Below are 20808 nucleotides of genomic sequence, written 5' to 3'. Positions count from 1 at the left end.
ATTGAAAATAATCGTTAGTTGCAGCCCTACAGATGTGTGTCAGCTGTAAATCTGAGGAACCTTGTTGCGCTGTTAATGTAGGGACGACTGAGCCTGCAGGCAAAACAGGAGAAGGATGGGAGATTCATCAGCAGGTAAACAGGATCGTCTTGCTGTTATTATGTCAGTCTGACGCTGACGTGGAGTCATGTTCAATTTACAGCTCCTGCACAAGATCTCATGGTCTAAATGACTGTTACAGCCTGCAGACTCAACACACACACACACACACACACACACACACACACACACACACACACACACACACACACACACACACACACACACACTTTATATTTGTGAAGACTAACAATGTAGGGACCAGTCATTGACATTATGCATTCCTTAGCCCCTTACCCTAACCTTAACCATCAAAACTAAATGCCTAACCCTAACCATAACCTAATACTAACCCTAATCCTACAACCAAGTCTTAACCCTCAAACAGCCCTTTAAAGTTGTGGAGTCCAGCATTTTTGCACCACAAAGCTGTCTGGACCCCACAAGTATACTGTATTCCCGGTTTTTGGACCCCACGAATCGAATGTAGTTAAACAAGAACACACGCACACACACACACACACAAAAGTCCTCACATAAATGCAGGCGTTGTCTCCCGACAGCAGCAGGTTACAGGGGTGCAGCTTGTCCTTATGAACTGTGGGAGATTTGCCCACGGTGAAGCCAGAAGCCACGACCACATCCTGCAGAACACCAAAAGACAAACAAGCAGAGAAGCCAGGGATTAAAAACGGAGAGCAAAGAGAGATAAATATGCATCCCTCTTCCCAGAGGGAGGACAGATTGAAGCAGATGTTGCATCCTTGGAGACGTTAAGCAAGACGTCACAACAAGCCGCCGAAGATAAGCTAGTGTGAAAAGTGGAGATTGTCTTTTGTTAGGTGCGTGTCAGCTGCCCTCGAGACGGTTTTAAAGTCTGTGCTCGAGGCTGACAAAAGGGACAGCAGACAGTCTGAATAATCATGTTATGGAGACACGCGGCCTGACAAAACGTCTGTGATCTCCAACCGCACACAGCGGTGATGACTTCCTGCCTTCAACCAGCTTTACGGCGCTTTGACGTCTATCAGGATGCCACTGAGGGTGAAACCACAAACACAGTGAGATGCAGCTGACGGGGCGATTATCCCTGATGTGTTCCCTGTCCCCCGTCCAGGTAAAAAAGAAACCGCTCAGTATACAACATCACATGTGACAGTATCGGAGTGGCCTCAAAGTCAGCCATGATTCAGAGTCACGGTTTGTAAAGTTCAAAGGAGCTGCAGGAGGTGAACTGTCACACCAGAGCTCTGAGACACGAATGATTCTTGGATCATCCATTCTTTGAGGCACACGCTAAAGTTGTAATCCGTAACATTTCAGTCCTGGTTGATGTGGTGACAGCAAATGTTGTTTAATACTGCAGGTCCCGGATGGCTGGAGGCAGCACACACACACCTCTGCAGCAGCTACTTTGTCAGAACAAACAAACCGAGGAGCTAGTGGTGACAAATTTGTTGCGTTTCCTGTGGCTGCTCCGCAATAAATTCTATGGATGTCCCGATCAGCTTTTTTGGCCCCCGATCCTGATCAAATTTTTTAAATATATAATATCTGCCGATACAGAGTCCCGATCCGATACTTCTATTTGCCTAGATAATAGAGCTGCACACCGTTTTTTTCTTTTTTCTTTACAAAAAAATTAATAAAAAAAGCTAAGTAACTAAAAGATACGTTATAACTTTGTGCAGCTAGCATTTTTGTAAAACTCACGTAAAATAAACTTCTACTTAGAATGGTGTAGAGTTTTCTGACGGAGTCTATATCCGGATTTTTTTTCCAGGCGGATGTCCTTCTTTTCGGCCTGATGTCCGTCCCCTTTCGCTTTCTTTGTGTTGGAATTCTAAACTCTGGTGGATTTCTGAGGAATAAGGTCAACTGCTCCTCAGATCTCTGCAGGGTAAATCCAGACAGCTAGCTAGACTATCTGTCCAATCGGAGTTTTCTGTTGCGTGATTAAAACAACTTTTGAACGTACACACGTTCCACCAAAACGAGTTCCTTCCCGAGGCTATTTGGCAGAGGCACCGTCCGCCCAAAACGATTGGGATTGGTTTAAAGAAATGCCAATCAACCAGAGCACGTTTTTCTCCCATCTCGGAATACTGCGTGGACTAGCCAGACCCTCCTCCGCAGCGTTATGGAGGAAGGGTCTGGCCAAGTGACACTAGCCGATCCCCGATCAGTAAAAAATAAATTAAAAAACCCCATATCAGCTCCGATCCGGACATCCTTAATAAAAGCCAGTTGAAAGCCTTTAATATGAAGCAGCGGCAGTAAGAAATGTTTGATTTGCATAAGCAGTCACTTAATATAGCTCTGATTTGGCTGTAGAGAACGGTGAACAGTGAGGCGGATTTCAGGGAGATCAAAGAAACGCTGGATTACATGCCTGCATTGTTTCCTGTAAAGCATTTATGTGCAAATGAACTTGAATCCAGCCCAGGACTGGCAGACTCTGCCGCTGACAGAAAAACAGTTATATAGAGGGATGATCACTAAATGGAAATACATTGATAGGACTTTGCAGAAACAATATCATAATTGTACCATTTTATGAAATCTCAAGGATTATAACTTTAAAGTTAAAGCATAAGTGTAGCTTTGTCCATGTCTACATATATCAATATATGAATAAAATGGCTTGGAGCGGTTTAGGCAGAGGTGGAAGAAGTACTTAAGTAAAAGAAACAGTACAACTGTGTAAGAATGCGGTGTTACGAGTAAAAGTCCTGCATTCAAAAAAGCTCACCTGGTAGAATGCGCGCCCATTTACAGAGGCTCAGTCCTCGCCTCAGCGGCTGCAGGTTCGGTCCCGACCTGCGGACCTTTGCTGCATGTCAACCCCCCCCCCTCTCATGTCTAAACGGTTCTATCCAATGAAGGCCTAAAAATGCCCCCCAAAAAAATCATAATCAACTACAGTACTTGAGTAAGTGAACTAAGTAGCATTCCACCATTGGGTTAATGTCTGGATAAACTGCAGGAATACACTCCCCCTTTATTTTTTCAAAGCCCAGGATATTCCAGTTACTTCCAACCATCAGAGGCTCGACACAGCTCAGCGAACGCTTCTTCCAACCTCACCATAAGTAAATTAATTCATCTCATCCTACAGAATAATGTCCTGCTCATCAACAAGTCCCACAGATCACTCAGCTCATTACCGTATTCAAATCACAGGCTTTATGATGCAGAAAAATGCAATTTCCACAGACCGCCTTCCAACTAGCCAAGCCCTTTTTTTTTTTTTTAATGAAAATAACATAATGCAATCTCTCATGAATATTTACATTATAATATTATAAAAAGGCTTTCAAACTGTTCTTCGAGCCCTCAGAGGCTTTAAGGACCGAGCATCTTCTCCAAACTCCTCTCTGTTTGATAAGGACACTGACAACTGACATAAATCTGTTGAATATATTAAACGTAGTAAATCATATGTTATTCCAAGCAGCGCGTCGGGTATGCAGAGCCAGTAAACTGTCTGTGCCAGATGTGTTAGTACGAGCACAAGCTGAACAGCAACCATGAAAAACCAAACACATCCAAGGAAAACAAATATACAAATTCGCATTTACATTTAAAGTGAAAAGTATACCATTTAAACAAGTTTCTTTAGAGGAAAATCAGCGCAAAAGGATTTTTGCTTTGTTAGTTTTGTCTCGCATGAAGAATGAGAATTTACAGATGGAGCAATAAAACCATAAAAGTAATTATCATAATCATCATTATACATCATCATCACCATATTCTTATTTCTCATTGGGTAATATTAAATTGTATTCCGTATAGTTTTATAAATTTCTTTCAAATTATTATGAAGAGTTGACAAAAATGAAAAGATGACAGTTTTTCCTCAAACTGCTTTTTTCTTTCTTTTTTCAGAGAAAGGTTTTGCACTGTTGCATTATTTTCTGTGCCCTCGAATAGGGCTGCTCGATTATGGAAAAAAATATAATCACGATTATTTTGGTCAATATTGAAATCACGATAATTTAACACGATTACTCGTTGAGTTCTGGAAAGATGTTGCAATTATTGAACTTAAAAAAAAACAGTGGAAAAAGTTAACGGTAAAAAAACACAACTGTGAAATTTGCCTTAATACTTTTCCTATTTAAACTTTATTTTATCATTCAGAACACAAGAGATAAGAGTTTACTTGCAAAACGTCATGAGCTAAATAATAGTTTTTCTCGATTATTCTGTTTTTGTGAGAGCCGAAATCATAATCACAATTAAATTTCGATTAATTGCACAGCCCTACCCTCTAAAGTGAGAAGATGAAGGAACATGCTAGCCTGGTCCTACCATTTGTCCAGAGAGTCTGGCTGCTCTCCATTGACAAGTGTTAACTTCCTTGAAGGCGGGTACTCTACTGAAGTTTAAAACTATTGGATCTGCCCAGAGCCACTCTTGTAGCCTGCCTCTGCCCTCCTACGTACTGTCTGGTAGGACCAGGCTAACAAGAGGGGAGACAACAACAGCTATCGGCATAGCATCGCTAGCGTTCGCCTTAGCCAACTCCTTCACCACTAACGGAGCAAGCTTTGACTTCTGGGTATTCGGTAGCTCGCATCTTTCTCCGCCGCCATTACTGAACTACAATTCAGACTAGCTTCACGACGTCCCGTCATGACCTCAACGTCATCGTTCTCAGCCACTCCCTCTGTTCGCTGATTGGACCGGTTAAAATTTGGCCGGAGAAAACCCAAGAATATACCGCAAACCCAGACGGTGTACTGAAGGAAAATGAAAATTGAGTGGAAGTATACGTAGGAGGGAGGGGCCAGGCTAGAAACATGCAGCATTTTCCAAAACAATCATCAGTGTTTATTAAGCAGGACAAAGTGGATGCATCATCAGAGCTAAATCAGAAAACAAACTATTTGGATGGCTTTTGGTAAATTTAAAAAGGCGGCAGTATACTCCGTCGGAACTGAACCGCATGACCTACTGATTTTTTTTTTTTTCCAAAAAAAAAAAAAAAAAAATAATTGTCTAGGAAGGCGAAAAGAAAAAAAAAACAAAAAACACTTGAGCAGGCGGTGTTAACACTCAAAAAAGGAGAGAACAAGAATCAGAAAATAAACCGCAAATTAGATTTAGCAGCCAGGCATCATCATCACCATTCACACTTTATCGCAACAGCATGTCTGCACACACTAAATATAGATTCGCGTGACACACGACTCATAAATGCTGAAAAATCTCTTTTAGAAGGAGTTACAAAAAAAGTTACTGTTTGCACTTCTTCAGCCCAAGATAGTAAGAAACCTTGAGGAGTTATCTGTGGTACTCTTTATGTGGTATATTATATTGATTTCATATTTCTATCCTTTTTAAAACACGTGCTTCGAGAGAAACATCCAAAATAACTGCTGTACCTTGATATATGTTTCTGTCTAAAAATCATATCTTTGATGATTGAGTGAACCTACCCCTTGATTGACAGTTTGATTGAAGTCCTTGGCCAGCGCTCCGAACAGGATGATGTTGATGGACGGGTTCTGAGACGAGGAGTTCGGCGGAAAATCTTCTTCTGCAAAACACACGCAGAACATGAGGTAACACTTTATTTGAAAGGGGTGTGCATAAGACTGACATGACACCTGTCATGAATATATACAAGTCTTTATGAATGTTTATGACTGTTATTAAGTGTCATTCGGTAAATTGTAACACTTTTAATGAAAAGTTGGCATTGTTTGAAAGGTTTGTGTTAGGACAACTTGAAATTAACGAAGACAACAATTGGTAACACTTCACTTGAAGGTATCTACATAAGGCTGACATACTGTCATCAACACATGACACGGTCATGACACATGAACACTAACCATAACTTGTCATGACAAAAACCGAATGACACTTACTAAAAGAAGCGTTATGTCATAAACATTTATGACACATTCATGACAGTGTCATGTCACTCTTATGTAAATACCTTCAAGTAAAGTGTAACCCAACAATCTGTGTGACGACAATTTGACATTAAGCAAGACAATATAACCGGTCATAAATTTGTCATACCAGGCCCAATTAACAAACTTTAATAAAACTATTTAGCTTTATGTGTGTTAACATTTCATTAAACTGTCATAAGTGGTTGGTTTTGACATTGGCTGTCATGACACCATTATAATTGTGTTATGAATATTTTTCCTTGACCTCGAGTAAAGTGGAACCATTTGGACTTGTCATTAAGATGTCATTGAATGTTATAAGGCCAGTTGGATGACAGTTCATATCAAAGCTGTCTATAAACCAACAATACAGGAGAGGTGGACCTGCTCATCCTTCAGCTGGAGACACATACAGGGTAGATGTTAGATTGGATCCACTAGACGCGTCGACATCAAAGGACGTGCCTCATGGCCGGCCTCCGATTGGCTTACCCTGGTATTCTTACCCTAAATCTAACCAATCCCCACTCTCTATGCCTACACCTAACTACGTCGACCAGCGTAGCAGATCCGATTTAGGATCTACTCACAGTCAGAATTTTAAATTAACAAAAGGATGTACCCCGCCACAATAAGAGCGTCAGCTCTCTGTGGCTCTTTAATCAGGCTGCTCAGAGATATGAAGGCCACAGACAAGACAACAATAACACACACTGGCCTTCGTCTGCTGCTACATTCAAGACAGTTTAACACAGAGACACAGTCTGTAGAGGCCCACACACATTTATACAGTGAAACACTCCACACAATCACCTCTTTAGTGCTAGAGTGTGCAGCTTCAGGATCTTCATTTTTACAGCACATTTACTGTCTGGTTCAGTCCCATTTTCCAGCAGTACAAGCTCTGATAAACCTGCTCTACACAATCTAACCTTTTCTGAACTTTTAAATGCAAATTATCATCGTTGACCAACAACAACAAAAACCTTCACAGTGCTGACCTTTGAAAGAACAAAATGACTACGCTATTAGATATATCTTACCATCAAGTTGTATTTATAACCCTGTTTGGGATTTAAAGGTCCAATATGTAATATATTTACTGTAATAAATCCAAAAATGACCCCAATGAGTCATAAAATATTAAGGAAACATGCTAAGTTGAAATACTATCTTTTCTGACAACAATGATAACGCCAGAATTTTCCCCTTTTGAAATTTCCGTTCCGTGACGGAATTTTTGTTTGTGTTTTGGCCTGTCTGTTGTTACCAATGGCCCAGTTTGACAGGCAGGCCGGGTTGCCAGATATACCTGTAAAAACATAAACCCAGTGCGCTACAGCTCTAACGTTAGTACATGAAAGCAGCTAACAAACGAATAGGGTCAACGGAGATAGATTCTACCCAACCTAAAAAGAATAGCATGTTTCTAACAGTTGCGTGACCAGAGACATAACAAACCCGTCTGGGTAAATATTGGAAATGTATTTGAAAGATGGAGACAGCTTAGAGCCCAAAAGGACGCAGAGTTGTCTACTTTCCTTCTGAACAGGTAGCTAAGCATTAACTGCAGGCTAATTTATCACGGCTGCATTTAATGTCATTTCAACATTTTTGTACTCACATTGAATTATATACGTAGCTAGAGTACCCGAGTTCCTTAATGTTACTCGCAAAAACAATTGAGACAGCCAGTAAAGTGATCCCGACTGGTCCTGGCTAACGCCGCCATGCTAACCCTGCTAACTGCTAGCTAACGTTACCGGAGGACCAGGCAAGCGGGCCGCGCACGTTTACAACGTGTAGCCCGTTCAGCGGCCGTAGGGTGGAGAGGACGGCAAGGTAGTGTTACTTTTAGCGGTTCTAACCGTAATTCTGAGCCAAGGAAGTGTGTCTGTCCGTCTGGTGGAGAGGACGGCGAGGTTGTTGTGTTTTTAGTGGTTCCTACTGTAATTTTAAGCCGAAAAAGTGTGTCTGTCAGTTGGGTACAGAGCTCCGCATGAGCACAGGCTTTTATGACTGTCAATATAGCCAGCATCTAACGTTAGCTACTCCGCTGTGCTGTGAAGTAATGTCTGTCTATGTGAGACTAGCGTCTAGCCAACATTGTTGTGGATGCTCCGGTCTCAGCCTGGTAACCAACGTGAACTTCGAATCTGGGGAGGAGGGGGTGGGGGAGACTACTCTCTCCAGTATTTTGAATTTGTACTGCAGTAACTATTTCAACACTAGCTGTCAGTATTACATATTGCACCTTTTAAAAAAAACTGTACCCAATGCTGTTACCAAGTGGCTGGTCAGATTATTTGTTGTTTGCACAGATAGTCAAAATTCCCCAACACCGATCACTAACAGCTCCAAAAAGTAATGATTAATCAATCTTTTAATTTAACTATATTAATTTAGCTATAACTGCAGGTGTTTCCTTTTTTCTAAAAATCATCGTCAAAACTTCTACCCAAAGTACACAAAAAGATGATTTTCCTCGGTGACGGACAGGTTACAGGTTTGCTTCCTCGTAGTAACACTGCCCTTTAAAGTAGAACAGCACTCAACTCACTCTTTCCTTCTGTACCAACCTGCTCTGAAAACTAGTTCATAACACACAGAACCCAGCAGGCAGCGGCTTCGACCTAATGCAGCTTTAAAAAAGGGACAGCTGAAACACACAGAGACAAGCACATGCTTGAGCGTTACCTTGGATGACAGTCTTCAGGATGACGTTGTCAGATGCTAACGTCACCAGCGGGCATTTTTGAACCACTTTCCCCTTGGAGAAATAAAGAAAAACATTTTACTTAGAAACGACCTGAAAAGCATTTAGGTCTCAATGAAGCGCTGCACAATTTCAGTGAGGGCCTTTCCGCGGATCGAAGCCACGTCAGAAAGCTGAGCAGCAAAAAGGAGCTGCAAGACAAAGGTGGATTACTCTCCTGTTTTGGTTTTCATAAATATATCACAGCAGCGTACTAATCAGGAACAAGAAAACAGCTTTGCGTAATAAATAAATAAATTAAAAAATTAAAAAAGAGACTAGTAAACAGGTGGTGACAGGTGACAGAAAAATTCAAAGGGAACAAAAGATAAACATATGGCTATCAGTGCAGGAAACATGTTGTGATGGTTAAAGTCTGTGATTACAGAAACGTTGATGTAGCATGCAGTGTCCTGATTGGTGGAAAATGCTTGCAGAAAGAAAGGCCTGTTGTCAGCTAAAAATGTCACTGTCAAAGAGCCTGAAGCGAAAAGTTGAAGTGGAAAACCTAAGCATTAATGATGAATGGACTATTTAGCAGGCTAGCGTTCGTCCTGTATGCCTCATTTGCAATAAGACAATGCTGTTGCAAATTAATAATACAGCTACTAGCTAACGGTAGGCTAACATTACCTGCTGTCAAGTGTAACGTTACTAGCGTCACATGCAGCGAAGTTTCTGTTGCCTCTAACGTCCGTTTCAGATGGCAGCGCAGGCACTGAAGTGGCTTCAAAATGAGGCACCGAAATCCGCGTTGCTATGCGGTCCGGTAGATACCGGCCGTTAAGGCACCCATGTGGTATAAGCACCGGGTCTCGGTACCCAACCCTACTTAAGTACAGTATTTAAATGCACTATTTAAGTTACTAGGGCTGTGTATTGGCAAGAATCTGGCGATACGATACGTATCATGATACATGGTTCACGATTCAATATATTTTGATATTGTGCGTAAGGTGATACATTGGGATTTTTTTAAAGTATAATTTTAGAAAAACTTTAAAAAAGACATAATGTTCATAAAAATCAAAGAAGTTTACTTTAGGTAAACAATTCAGTACACAGGAAACCTAATGTTTATATGATAAAGTAGGCCAAAGTTCAGCCATAGCTATGTTGTTAGCTTCTAGCAAAAAGTCAGGCACTGTTAGGCAAGGACACTAGTGCTGTGTGTCAGCATAGCCATCTAGCAGTAGGGGGTTCAAACACAACATAAACGTGAATCACTGTCTTACGTGAATATTTTTGAAAGTTTACTTTTTTTTTTCATTTTTAATAAAAATAAAAAAAAAACTTGATATTGCATTTTGGAAAATAGATACAGTATTGCAAAATAAAAGTGTATCGATTTTTTCTTACACCCCTATAAGTTACTTTCCATCACTCAGATACAGTTTCTGTCTTTCAGAGTAATGTCTCAGTCCTATTATTGTGTCAAAATGAAAAGACTCTCTGCTGCAAACCAACCTTGACCGTTATGTTGGAGAAGTCGGTGCTGGTGGTGATGAGGGAGATGGGAATCCTGGTCAGGTGTGCCGGTACCTGGGCGCCTGGCCCCGCCCCCTCCGATAACACACGGACAGGCATGGCGTCACCTGGAGGGACATGAAGAGAAAATGCATTTCAGCCAGGGCTGTGCAATTAGTCAGATTTCAATCGCAATTAGGACTTTGGCACCTAACGATCACAAAAACAATGTAATTTGAGAAAAACTATTATTTTGGACGTTACATTTTGCAAGTAAACTCTCACTTTGTCTTGTGTTCTGAAGGGGAATTCAATCAACAGTTCAACGGGAAAAAGTATTGGGGGAAATTTCATATTCACTGTTTGTTGAACTGGTTCACTGTTGTAAGTTCAATAAATATAAATGCAACATCTGTCCAAAAGTCAACGAGTAATTGTGTTAAATAATCGGGATTTCAATATTGATCAAAAATAATCGTGATTATGATTTTTTTTCCCCCATCAAATGGAGCAGCCCTAGTTTCTGCACTAACAAACAGGGTGAGTTTGGGTTATAGAGTTCAGTCTCTGCTTTAATGCTAGGCTTGTGAATAATAGGGTCACTGATGATTCATCCAAAAATGTTCAGGTTAGTCTAGTTTGGAAAGAAGTGAATGTCAGTGGTTTCACACTTCAATCTGTCGTCCGTCTAATAAGAGAGGACACACACAGCCAACCGGTGATCTCTGGTTTAAAGTCCAGTCTGACTGCCCTCCACCACAGACGACTCATTACCAGGATAAAACCCTCTGACAGGAACCACCAGATCCATGTCGACAGCTCGGCGGGAGGGTTAAAGTCTGCGGGGCGTTTCAGAGAGGACCCTAGAAAAGTGTTGGCTGTGTTCCCAGCAGGTAGCACCGTTGCTTCCTGTCAGAGCTCGTTAGTTTGAGCTCTTGCAGATTTGACCGGCGAGTCCCTCATGGTACCACGTCGACCGAGGACGGCAGAGAGGGAACAGCCTGCGAGGTACAGCGAGCTGTTCACTCGGCCGTGCGGTCAGCCGCTCAGTCAGGCGGAAAACCCAGCCGGGAAAAAATAAATAAAAATCAAATAAACCTCTTTGATTTGGACCAGAGGGGAGGAGCCCGAGGCATGAGCTGCCTCAGAGCTGCTGGGTGTGATCTGACCTACAGATGCTACAAGTCACTCGGTCAGTCTGTCTGAAGCCCAAATACGTCACAAACCTCACAGAGCTGCAGGTTCACATGCTTTTCAACACCTGCAGCTTACCTGGCAGCTCAGAATTACAACACAACCGCGAACAGTGACACTAGAATGTCTTTTTTTTTTTTTAGTAGGTGCACACAGGAGTTGTTCCTTGTACCAGGAAAATGTACCTGAGGCAGACATCAAGTATCTGGTCAGTAATTTTTCTATGCTCAGATAGTCGGAATTTTGTCAATTTAGTCCAGTGCTTCTCAAGGTTTAGATGACAAATTTAGGCATAAGATTGTTATTTGCGATTGGTCTCATAATGGCATTTTAACATTATACTGTGTGAGCACCACATTCCCCTTATCTGCAAACAGGGGAATTCGGTGCTCACTTTCTGTCCCCCGCGGTCCGACAAGTTAATCCATTTTTCCTGAAACCTCCTTGTTTTCCCAGGGGGCCGCAGTTTGACGGAGTAGCCGATTAGTGCATTAAATGTAAGCTACTGAAAGGGAAAAGTATTAAGATGGAGCGGGGATGATTCAAATATAATTCACGCATTTCGTTTCATGTTCAGGAGCTGCACAAAATGCTCCCGAGGACCCGAGGGTCACACTTTGAGCAGCTAGGATTTAGATAAATAATTAGTGAGGTTTTCGAATGAAAAAAAAAAAAGACAAATCATCTAAAGAACCCATTTATTACAACCCAAAAAACACACTTCAGGGGCGGCCTCTATAGCTCACCCAGTAAGAGTGTTCGCCCCATGTAGCCTGAGTCCTGCAGCGGTGTGGGTTTGAATCCAACCTACGGCCCTTTGCTGCGTATCAACTGTCACTATATAATAAAAGTGAAAAGCCCCAAAAAAATTATCTTAAAAAAACACAGATAACACTTCAGCAGTACTGAGTCACAGGCTATCTGTGGATGAGGGCAGAAAGACCCTGGACTGTGGCCGCTTAGCTCAGTTGGTAGAGCGGGCGCACATATACAGAGGTTTATTATTCCTCAGTGGATAAGGTCCAGGGTTCGGGATCAGACCTTTTATGGTTTTCCTGCATGTCTTCCCCCCCTCTCTCCCCCCTTTTGTATCTCAGCTTCGTGCCTGAACAGATACTTAACAGCGCAAAATGACAGTTGGCGACATTAAAGAACAGCTTGTTTATTGCTAAGGCCCTATGGTCTGGTTTCTTTACTCCTCTATGACAGTAAACTGAACATCTTTGAGTTTTGGACAAAACAAGGCTTTGGGAAAAACACTGATCCCCATTTTTCACCATTTTCTGACATTTTATAGACCAAACAACTAATCAAGAAAATAGTTTAATCAACAAGGAAAATAATATTTAGTTGCCTTTCAAACGTTGCTTCAGTATGATGAAAAATACGTGTGGAGCCAGTAGCTCCTCCGACACACCGCGTCCTGCTGGCAATGGGACAAAAACCCACCTGTGTGATAAAATCTACTGCCCTTATCTACACATGCAGCGGGCTGACCTGTAGCCTCAAAAGCTGGTTTGTTTGTTTGTCGGCTCAGCTTCGGTAAATGAACCGTACTGCAGACTGAGCTGTCCCTCCATCCCACAGCAGCAATATATTTCAGAGACCACATCGGCTGATCCCCGCGGTGGGACAGCAGCTGATCCCTGCCAAATATCATCCGGTCCACCCCGAGCAGACGGCGGCCTTCCTGCTCCTCTGAGCGCCACCGAAACGCACCGCTCAGCTGCTCCGGGACATTAACTCGGAGGGTAACGCAAGTTCATCCCAACAACATCGCTCATGGAGGAGGCTGAGAGGGACAGAGGATGGATCTCCAAACACGAGCTCAGTGCAGCACACGACTATTGGGCTGGGAGGACTTTTGATTTATATTATATTACAGATCTTGGGGCAGTGGTGGCGAGCTTGTGACCAGGAGGTCGCCGGTTCAATCCCCAGACCAGCACGATAAAAATCTGAGTGGGGAAGTGAAAGAGCGGTGCTTGTCCCTCCCTCATTACCACCACTGAGGTGCCCTTGAGCAAGGCCCTTAACCCCAACTGCTCCAGTGGAGCTGCTCAGTGGCCAGCAGATCAGACTGTGGTTGTGCTGGGCAGCTTCCAGGTATGAACGTGGAACTGTGTGAATGTGACAGGTGAGAATTCGTTCTCAAATCAACTTACCTGTATAAATAAAAAAAAACAAATCGGTTTGTGTGTGAATTGCTGAAGGGCCAATGAGCAGAGACACAGAATCCCTACCAGCTCGGTATGTGAAGTCCCATCTATTGATGGTTTAAAATGTCTGTACATACATAGCAAGAATTCTGATAAACATGGTTTATTCATATACTGTATATTAAGCAAAAAATGTTGACCATTCTCTTGTTGCAGCTTCTGCAGCGAGAGGATGCTGCTTTTCCGTTTTACATCACAGTAAACTGTAGGGCTGTGCTCGATTGAAGAAATTCTTAAATCGACTAACACTCATTCAATTGTATTGACTAATCGATTAGTTGATTTAATTGACAGATCTGTAAATCTGAGTTTCTCCGCAAAGAGTCATGTAAAAGCCCCACTTTAATTCTTGTGTTTACCAGAGATGTGCTCGTACGATTCTTGGAATTTCAGCATGAAAAAAAAAGCATAAAAAATGACTAATGGACTAAAGAAATCTAAGTTGACTAAGACCAAAACGACCGATTAGTCGACTAATCGACTAAGCGGGAGCAGCCCTAGTAAACTGAATATCTTTGGGTTTTGGACAGTTAGTCTGACAAAACAAAAAGAAGTCAAGCACTTGGACTCATTAAACTACTGAGAAACTTATCATCATGAAACCAAGAAGTGATGAACCTGTAGAGAACCATCCCCTGAAACTTCAGCTCCCTTGTTATAAACACAAACCATACACAGAGACAAATTTAACTCTAAACTAGCATATTTAATTGCCGTTTTACAATCTCAAATTACCGGTATTCTCATTAATTATGGACAGAGGTGAAACACTCAGCTCAGGGTTGCCTGCAACCTGAAGGTTCATTTTCTGTAACATAAAACCTCCAGCTGCCACGAGCGTACGCTCCAGCAGCTTCACCTATTGAATAAATAAAAAAATAAAAACTCACTCAGCTCAGCAGGTGATTTCGTTTTTTTTGGTTTTTTTATCAGCTGAGGAGCAGCTTGCAAATGCACAGCGGAGGGAGTATATCAAGGTGGAGCAGCTCTGCAGCGCTGAAAGAACCCATTTATTACAAGCCATTTAAAAACCACACTTCAGCAGCACCGAGTCACAGGCTCTCTGTGGATGAGGGCAGAAAACAGATCCTGGACACAGGCACTCCTGTTTAAATTATCTCAAACCGCATTACACTTCCTCCAATAAAAAAAGTAAAGGGTTACACTTTTAAAAAAAGCCACTTGGTTGCGGCTTGGTTTTTTTTCCCCAATACCGGTGCTAAAACAATACTTTTAAAAAAATGTGCCATGCCTAACCGGTGCCTGAACCGATTACTTTAAAGGACAATTCAAGCGCAAAGCAACGCATTAGCATGAAAACATGTCCCAGAGAGCGACAGAGTAGGTACACATCAGTTAATAACCCCTAGGTTCGTTTTGCGCCGGAATTGTCCTTTAACGGCGCAAAATGACAGTTGACGACATTAAAGAACGGCTTGTTTATTGCTAAGGCCCTATGGTCAAATTTTTATTTAAAATGTACAAACATTTATTATTTCACCAGTCAACTGCTGTTAAACAACAAGAAGAACAACAAGATGGCAGAAGGGTACTTTACAATAACAGCTGAGTTTCTCGAGGTGAATACTCCATGAGCTTATGATGTGCAATTGAATGCACAATTAAGTCCCGTTGGTGTTGTTTCTCTGACAACTCCGGCAGTGGCCATGGGGTCTCAAAAAGAGCAGCTCGACTACATGGGGTCTTTAGATGCTGATTGTTATACGTCTCAGTGTTGGAATCGTTTTGAGTGAGATATAGCCACACTTAAGACCGTTAAGCTTTTTAGGATTTTCAAGGACAATTCCCAAACTGAACCTAGGGGTTAATAACATACGTGTACCGAGTCGACCGTTCTCTGGGACATGTTTTCGTGCTAATCGAACATGTCTCTAGCTTGAAACAGGAAACCGCAAACCGCTGATTAGCTTATAAAGCTAGCCTTCGGGGCAGAGGGTAACACCACTAACAAGGCTCAAAATAGCACCACACTTCCACGGTAGCATTGTGAGGGTCCCTACATGTAAACCGAAGCATTGAGAACTTTGTAAGTGTACAGACAGTTTATTAAAAAGAGATACTATTACTAGTTACTGGTTGCACGGCGTTCGTCCGGTCATATTGCGCCGGAATTGTCCTTTAAGCGCGTTTAGTAGGGCTGTACCGAATACCAGTTTTTGATCTTCGAAGCTTCGTTGCTTTTCAACAGCGAATATTCAAAGCTTCGGTGGTGGCCGCAGCGGCGGGGGAAACCAACATTTCCAAACCGCACCTTAAGGCAGCTTTTTTTCCACGGTAAAAGAGACAAGCAACTGCTTTGTTGTTGCAGGACAGAGTCCCCTGTTACTGCTACGATTTTACTGTTCGTCATTAACTGCCGTAGCCTATTCACAAGTCACGTTATTTTCCATGAAAATTAAGTGCACATTTTTATCACGTGTAAATGGCGGATAAAAGTAGCTCGTTCTACTTACAGAACTCAGGTGATTTCTCAAGCTTGATGTGCTGTTGTGGTAGGCCAGTTTCAAATTGCATATTATATTTCGAACATATTCAAGCGCGAATGAGAACCGTTTGTAGGGGGATGCCAGGTTGTGCAAAAAAATAAATAAATAAAAAATATTCAAATGTCAAATTTTCAAATAGAATACCAACCCACCGAACAAATATTCGAATATTCGGGTCCAGCCCTAGTGTTTAGGCCATCTACTAGCTAATGGCAGGCAAACCTTAACTGCTGTCAAGTGTAATGTTAAATAGCATTATGTGCAGTGATGTTTTCAGTTGCCTGCAACGTCCGTTTCAGCAAACCAGAGAGCAGCGCAGGCATTTAAGTGGCACCGAAATCTGCGATATTCGGTCCGGTACATACTGGTTAATTAGGAACCATATTGGCACCAGGTTCGATACACAACCCTAGTGTTTCTAGCAGCTGTTTTCAAGCAAATAAGCTCTGATAAACCCACTGTACAATACCTGCCCAGCACCAAACAGACTGACACCGTAAGAGGCCAGCTGGTGAAGAAAGTCTCTTTTTCTCAGGAGTTGGTGGAGACCAGACCCGAGCTAAAAAGGAGAGTGAATATTGGACCTATACATATCAGATGGACACAAACATGCCTCCAATGTCACGTCGCTGGTCGATGTTATTGGCCAATATATTGGAATAGCATGTTGGTGGATCGGTAAGAGAGACTTGAACCTCCTAACCCTGACAGTATTAGTGCATTCTGGCCTAGATTCATAGTAGCTTCAACAAGGCACTGTTAAACTAATAAATAGCCGGTTTTATCTTTTCATGTTCTTGCATCTGCGTCATCATCAGAAGAGGCCTGAAATATTCAGAAGAACTGGAGGAGGTACAATACACACTGTCTGTGCAGTGGAGATAGGTTTTTATCTATGCATCCCTAAAAGTCTTTTCTTCTCACCCCTAGGTAGAAAACACAGATCTAAAGAAGATATTTCCATGCAGACTGGAGGAGTTTCCTCTGCAGCAGGAATCAGAGTAATCCTCCCAGAGGGCAGTGAGAGATGAACCAAGCAGCAGCAGCTGATAAGAAGCTGACACAGGCTCAATGATACAAACATCACTGTACACAGAGAAAGAGAGGACAGCAGTCAGCTGTTCATTAAAGCTACAGTATGGACAACGTCCCGATTAGGGCAGCAACTAGAGCTATAATGGTTCATGTATTTGTGACGAACTGTCACGGTGTGGGAGTCACAGTCCGGTGCATGCAGCCGCACACAGAATTAGGGCTAGGTATCCTTCAAATATTTTCAATACCAATACCATTACCGTGACTTCGATACCGGTTCCTAAACAATACTTTTTTCGATACCAGTTTTATAAAACAAATAGAAATTGTAATGTTACGGCACAAATCTTTTCAGCTACAGTTTATTGGAAAATAGCGTTGTGGACACTGAAGTTGATGAATTTACTGTTTACCCGACCCCAGATGAGACCAGAAACTAACGTTAGCAAACGCTGCGGTGACGGTCCCTCTGCCTCCCGTTGCAGGAGAACGCTGTATTCCTCCGACACGCTGTATTAACGTTACTGTTTAAAACCGTTTTCCAGGTTAGTGGGGGTGCATAGAGACCCGAAGTCCCGCCCTCTACTTCCGGTCCATGGGACCTTTATTCCAAAAATAAGAACAAAAGTCAGTGGAGAGATAATCATTATTTTTTGATCCCGTTTGAATTGAGCCAAAATATGATGTTCGTCAATTTGAATTATTATTTTTCAACCGAAGAAAGTCTCAGTTTATTGTTAAACTGTTGAAGTATAAGACTGTGAAAATACGTAATTAGAAAGACTACACACTTCATGGATGACGTCTCGCTGAAGATACGATGTCTGTGTGCATCGTACCGGGGATGTAACGTTACTCTAATGAGCAGAGGATCTCGCTTGTTCTTTTACTTCTCTGCTGAAAACACTTTACGCTGGATAAAATACAGCAGTTAAGATAACGTTACATGTGTGGTTTAACAGAGCTAAGCTAGCTAGATAGCGAGCAAGCTGAGCATCAAGCTAGGTGACGTAGATTGGTTGAGACGGGAGATGTAGTTCACTGAGCGGTTTCAAACAAAACTAAGTGGTACTACGACAAACCTACGGCTAACTGAGACTTTCTTTGGTTGAAAAATTATTTTTTAAATTGACAAACATATTTGTAATCCATGGCTCAATTAAAACGGGATCAAAAAATAATTTGCTTCTCACCGTTCACTACCGTTCATATTTTTTTCTGAGTTTAGGTCCCATGAGGTCCACCGGAAGGGGGCGTGACTTCGGCTCTCTATACCGCTCAAAACCAACATGAAAAAACGTAGTAATGTTCACTCAGCGTTTTGTTTTGTTGTTAAACTGCGTGTAAAATGAGCGGTGACGTTAAATCACCCGTAACAGCACCCTACGGTGTCGTCTATTTACGGTCGGTAGCTAACATTAGCAGATAAGCCGGTTGACCGTGACGTTATTGTTCATATTTTGGCACAATTTCCTTGACCGTAGTAGGGCTCATAGTGACTGAAAGTGTGATGTTGTGTGATACTTATATAATTGACTACTTTAAAAACGTTAATATATAGTTAAACTGAAATCATTTTTTACGTTTCTTAAAGGGTTGTTTTTTTTCAATACACCTTACCTACCATTATGATAAATCTCTAACTCATGGCATCCATTACATGTCATTTAGCTGACGCCTTTATCCAAAGCGACTTACAATTGCTATTTGGACACATTGGTTGATGTATCGCAGTGGGAATCGAACACCAAAGGCATGGGTCATATCCACTGCGCCATCACCACTCTGCCACCAAGTTACAGTACAGTCTATAGTGAACACGAGTCTCATGTAAGACTCACGTTTTAACACTTTAACTGGAAACACAAAAAGTCTACTTTGTGCATGTCAGGTCACAGCTGTTGCTGCTGACTTTTTGAAAAGTTCTCCTCAGCACGCAGAGTTGAAAAACCTTTATGTAAAAAAGAAATGAAGGTTTCTGTGCTTGTAGAAGCAGATTTTTTTTGGGATAAGACACTGTGGAGTTGCTGACTCCAGGCTCCACAGCGACTGGTTTTATTGGATTAATGGAGATGGTTAGAGGTTTTAATGGGCTCCTATGGAGGCATCACCTCACTGAAAAAAAAAGATTTCTACTCAAATGAAAATCTCACTTTTTGTCTCAGAACCACTCGGAGGGCGGAAGCTGTCAGATAAGACGACAGAATCAGCACGTCTGTAATTACTATATCAGAGAACATGACAAGCTAATAATATCCTTTAAAAAAGGCACAAAGGTATTTAGTATAAAACATACCTTACAGCAATCTAAGATCAGAAAAGCATTGCAAAGGTATTGGCATTAAATGACAGCCCATCATGGTAAGAAAGTAAAGAATTAATTAATTCTCAAACTTCGCCTGAATATATTCTGTAAATTCTCAATTAAGACGGTATTCAAATACAGACACTTAGAAAGGTTCTCTTAAATGATATGCAAAATATTATATTTCAAATAATATTAACATTCTTGCAGTTGAAGCATATAAAGCTTACTTGATAATTTAGGATAAATGTCTTTTTTTAAAAGGGGCACTGTGGCATATCGAGAGGTGAATTCCCTCCCCTTCCAGAGGATCACCATGGGATCTTATTTCGGAAAGAAATATGTACGGTAGTGAATGGGGGAGAGGCAAATAATGATTTGATCCCGTTTGAATTGAGCCATGAATTACACATACGTTTGTCAGTTTAAAAGATAATTTTTTCAAGTCAAGAAAATATCTGTTTATCGTAAAATTGTTGGAAGTATAAGACTGTGAAAATACGCAAACACTATTCGCACCAAAGTCGCATAAGTGACATCTCGCTAAAGCTACGATGTCGGTGCGTTTCGTACAGGGCTGTAACGTTACTCCCAAGAGCAACGGGTCTCGATCGTTCTTTTGCTTCCCGGATAAAAACACACGAGCTAAGATATTGTTATGGTACGTTCTTTTTGTCCACCGAAGTTGATTTACAAGTTGTTTTCCGGAGTTACGAACCGGAAGTTGCAAAAAGAACGCCACCGAGGTCGTATGTATACACGACTCGTCAAGTCGTCTGAACTCAGAGGACCCCGATCGCTACGTCGTGCATCACACGTATTAAACATTGTGGTTTTCTACAATTTTAAGCACTTTTGTCTTTGTTGTAACCAAATGAAGAAGTCGTACACATAGCACTGTATACTACTACCTAATAGGCATGTCTCTACAGTCTTATTAGGAGTTCAACATAGTGCTGTATACTGCTACCTATAGACATGTCTCTACAGTCTTATTAGGAGTTAAACATAGTGCTGTATACTGCTACCTATAGACATGTCTCTACAGTCTTATTAGGAGTTAAACATAGTGCTGTATACTGCTACCTATAGACATGTCTCTACAGTCTTATTAGGAGTTAAACATAGTGCTGTATACTACTACCTATAGACATGTCTCTACAGTCTTATTAGGAGTTAAACATAGTGCTGTATACTGCTACCTATAGGCATGTCTCTACAGTCTTATTAGGAGTTAAACATAGTGCTGTATACTGCTACCTATAGGCATGTCTCTACAGTCTTATTAGGAGTTAAACATAGTGCTGTATACTGCTAC

The 20808-nt window shown here is 41.6% G+C and overlaps 1 protein-coding gene across 3 annotated transcripts in view; it reads right to left on the bottom strand.

Annotated features, from left to right (window-relative positions):
- The window catches only part of pot1 (protection of telomeres 1 homolog), an 82068-nt gene that overhangs the window by 50675 nt on the left and 10585 nt on the right, over positions 1 to 20808 (bottom strand). For all 3 annotated transcript variants that reach the window (XM_028585314.1, XM_028585315.1, XM_028585316.1), the window contains exons 2-5: positions 10231 to 10358; positions 8706 to 8778; positions 5544 to 5644; positions 636 to 743 (exon numbers count right to left, since the gene is read on the bottom strand). In XM_028585314.1, the coding sequence (XP_028441115.1) occupies positions 636 to 743; positions 5544 to 5644; positions 8706 to 8778; positions 10231 to 10358 (410 nt within the window). The remainder of the gene's footprint in view (positions 1 to 635; positions 744 to 5543; positions 5645 to 8705; positions 8779 to 10230; positions 10359 to 20808) is intronic.

Source organism: Perca flavescens, chromosome 8 (genome assembly GCF_004354835.1).
Source record: "Perca flavescens isolate YP-PL-M2 chromosome 8, PFLA_1.0, whole genome shotgun sequence".
NCBI classification, from domain to species: domain Eukaryota; kingdom Metazoa; phylum Chordata; class Actinopteri; order Perciformes; family Percidae; genus Perca; species Perca flavescens.
The sequence above is the reverse complement of the archived record's forward strand: the minus strand, read 5'-3'. Positions and strand labels throughout refer to the sequence as shown.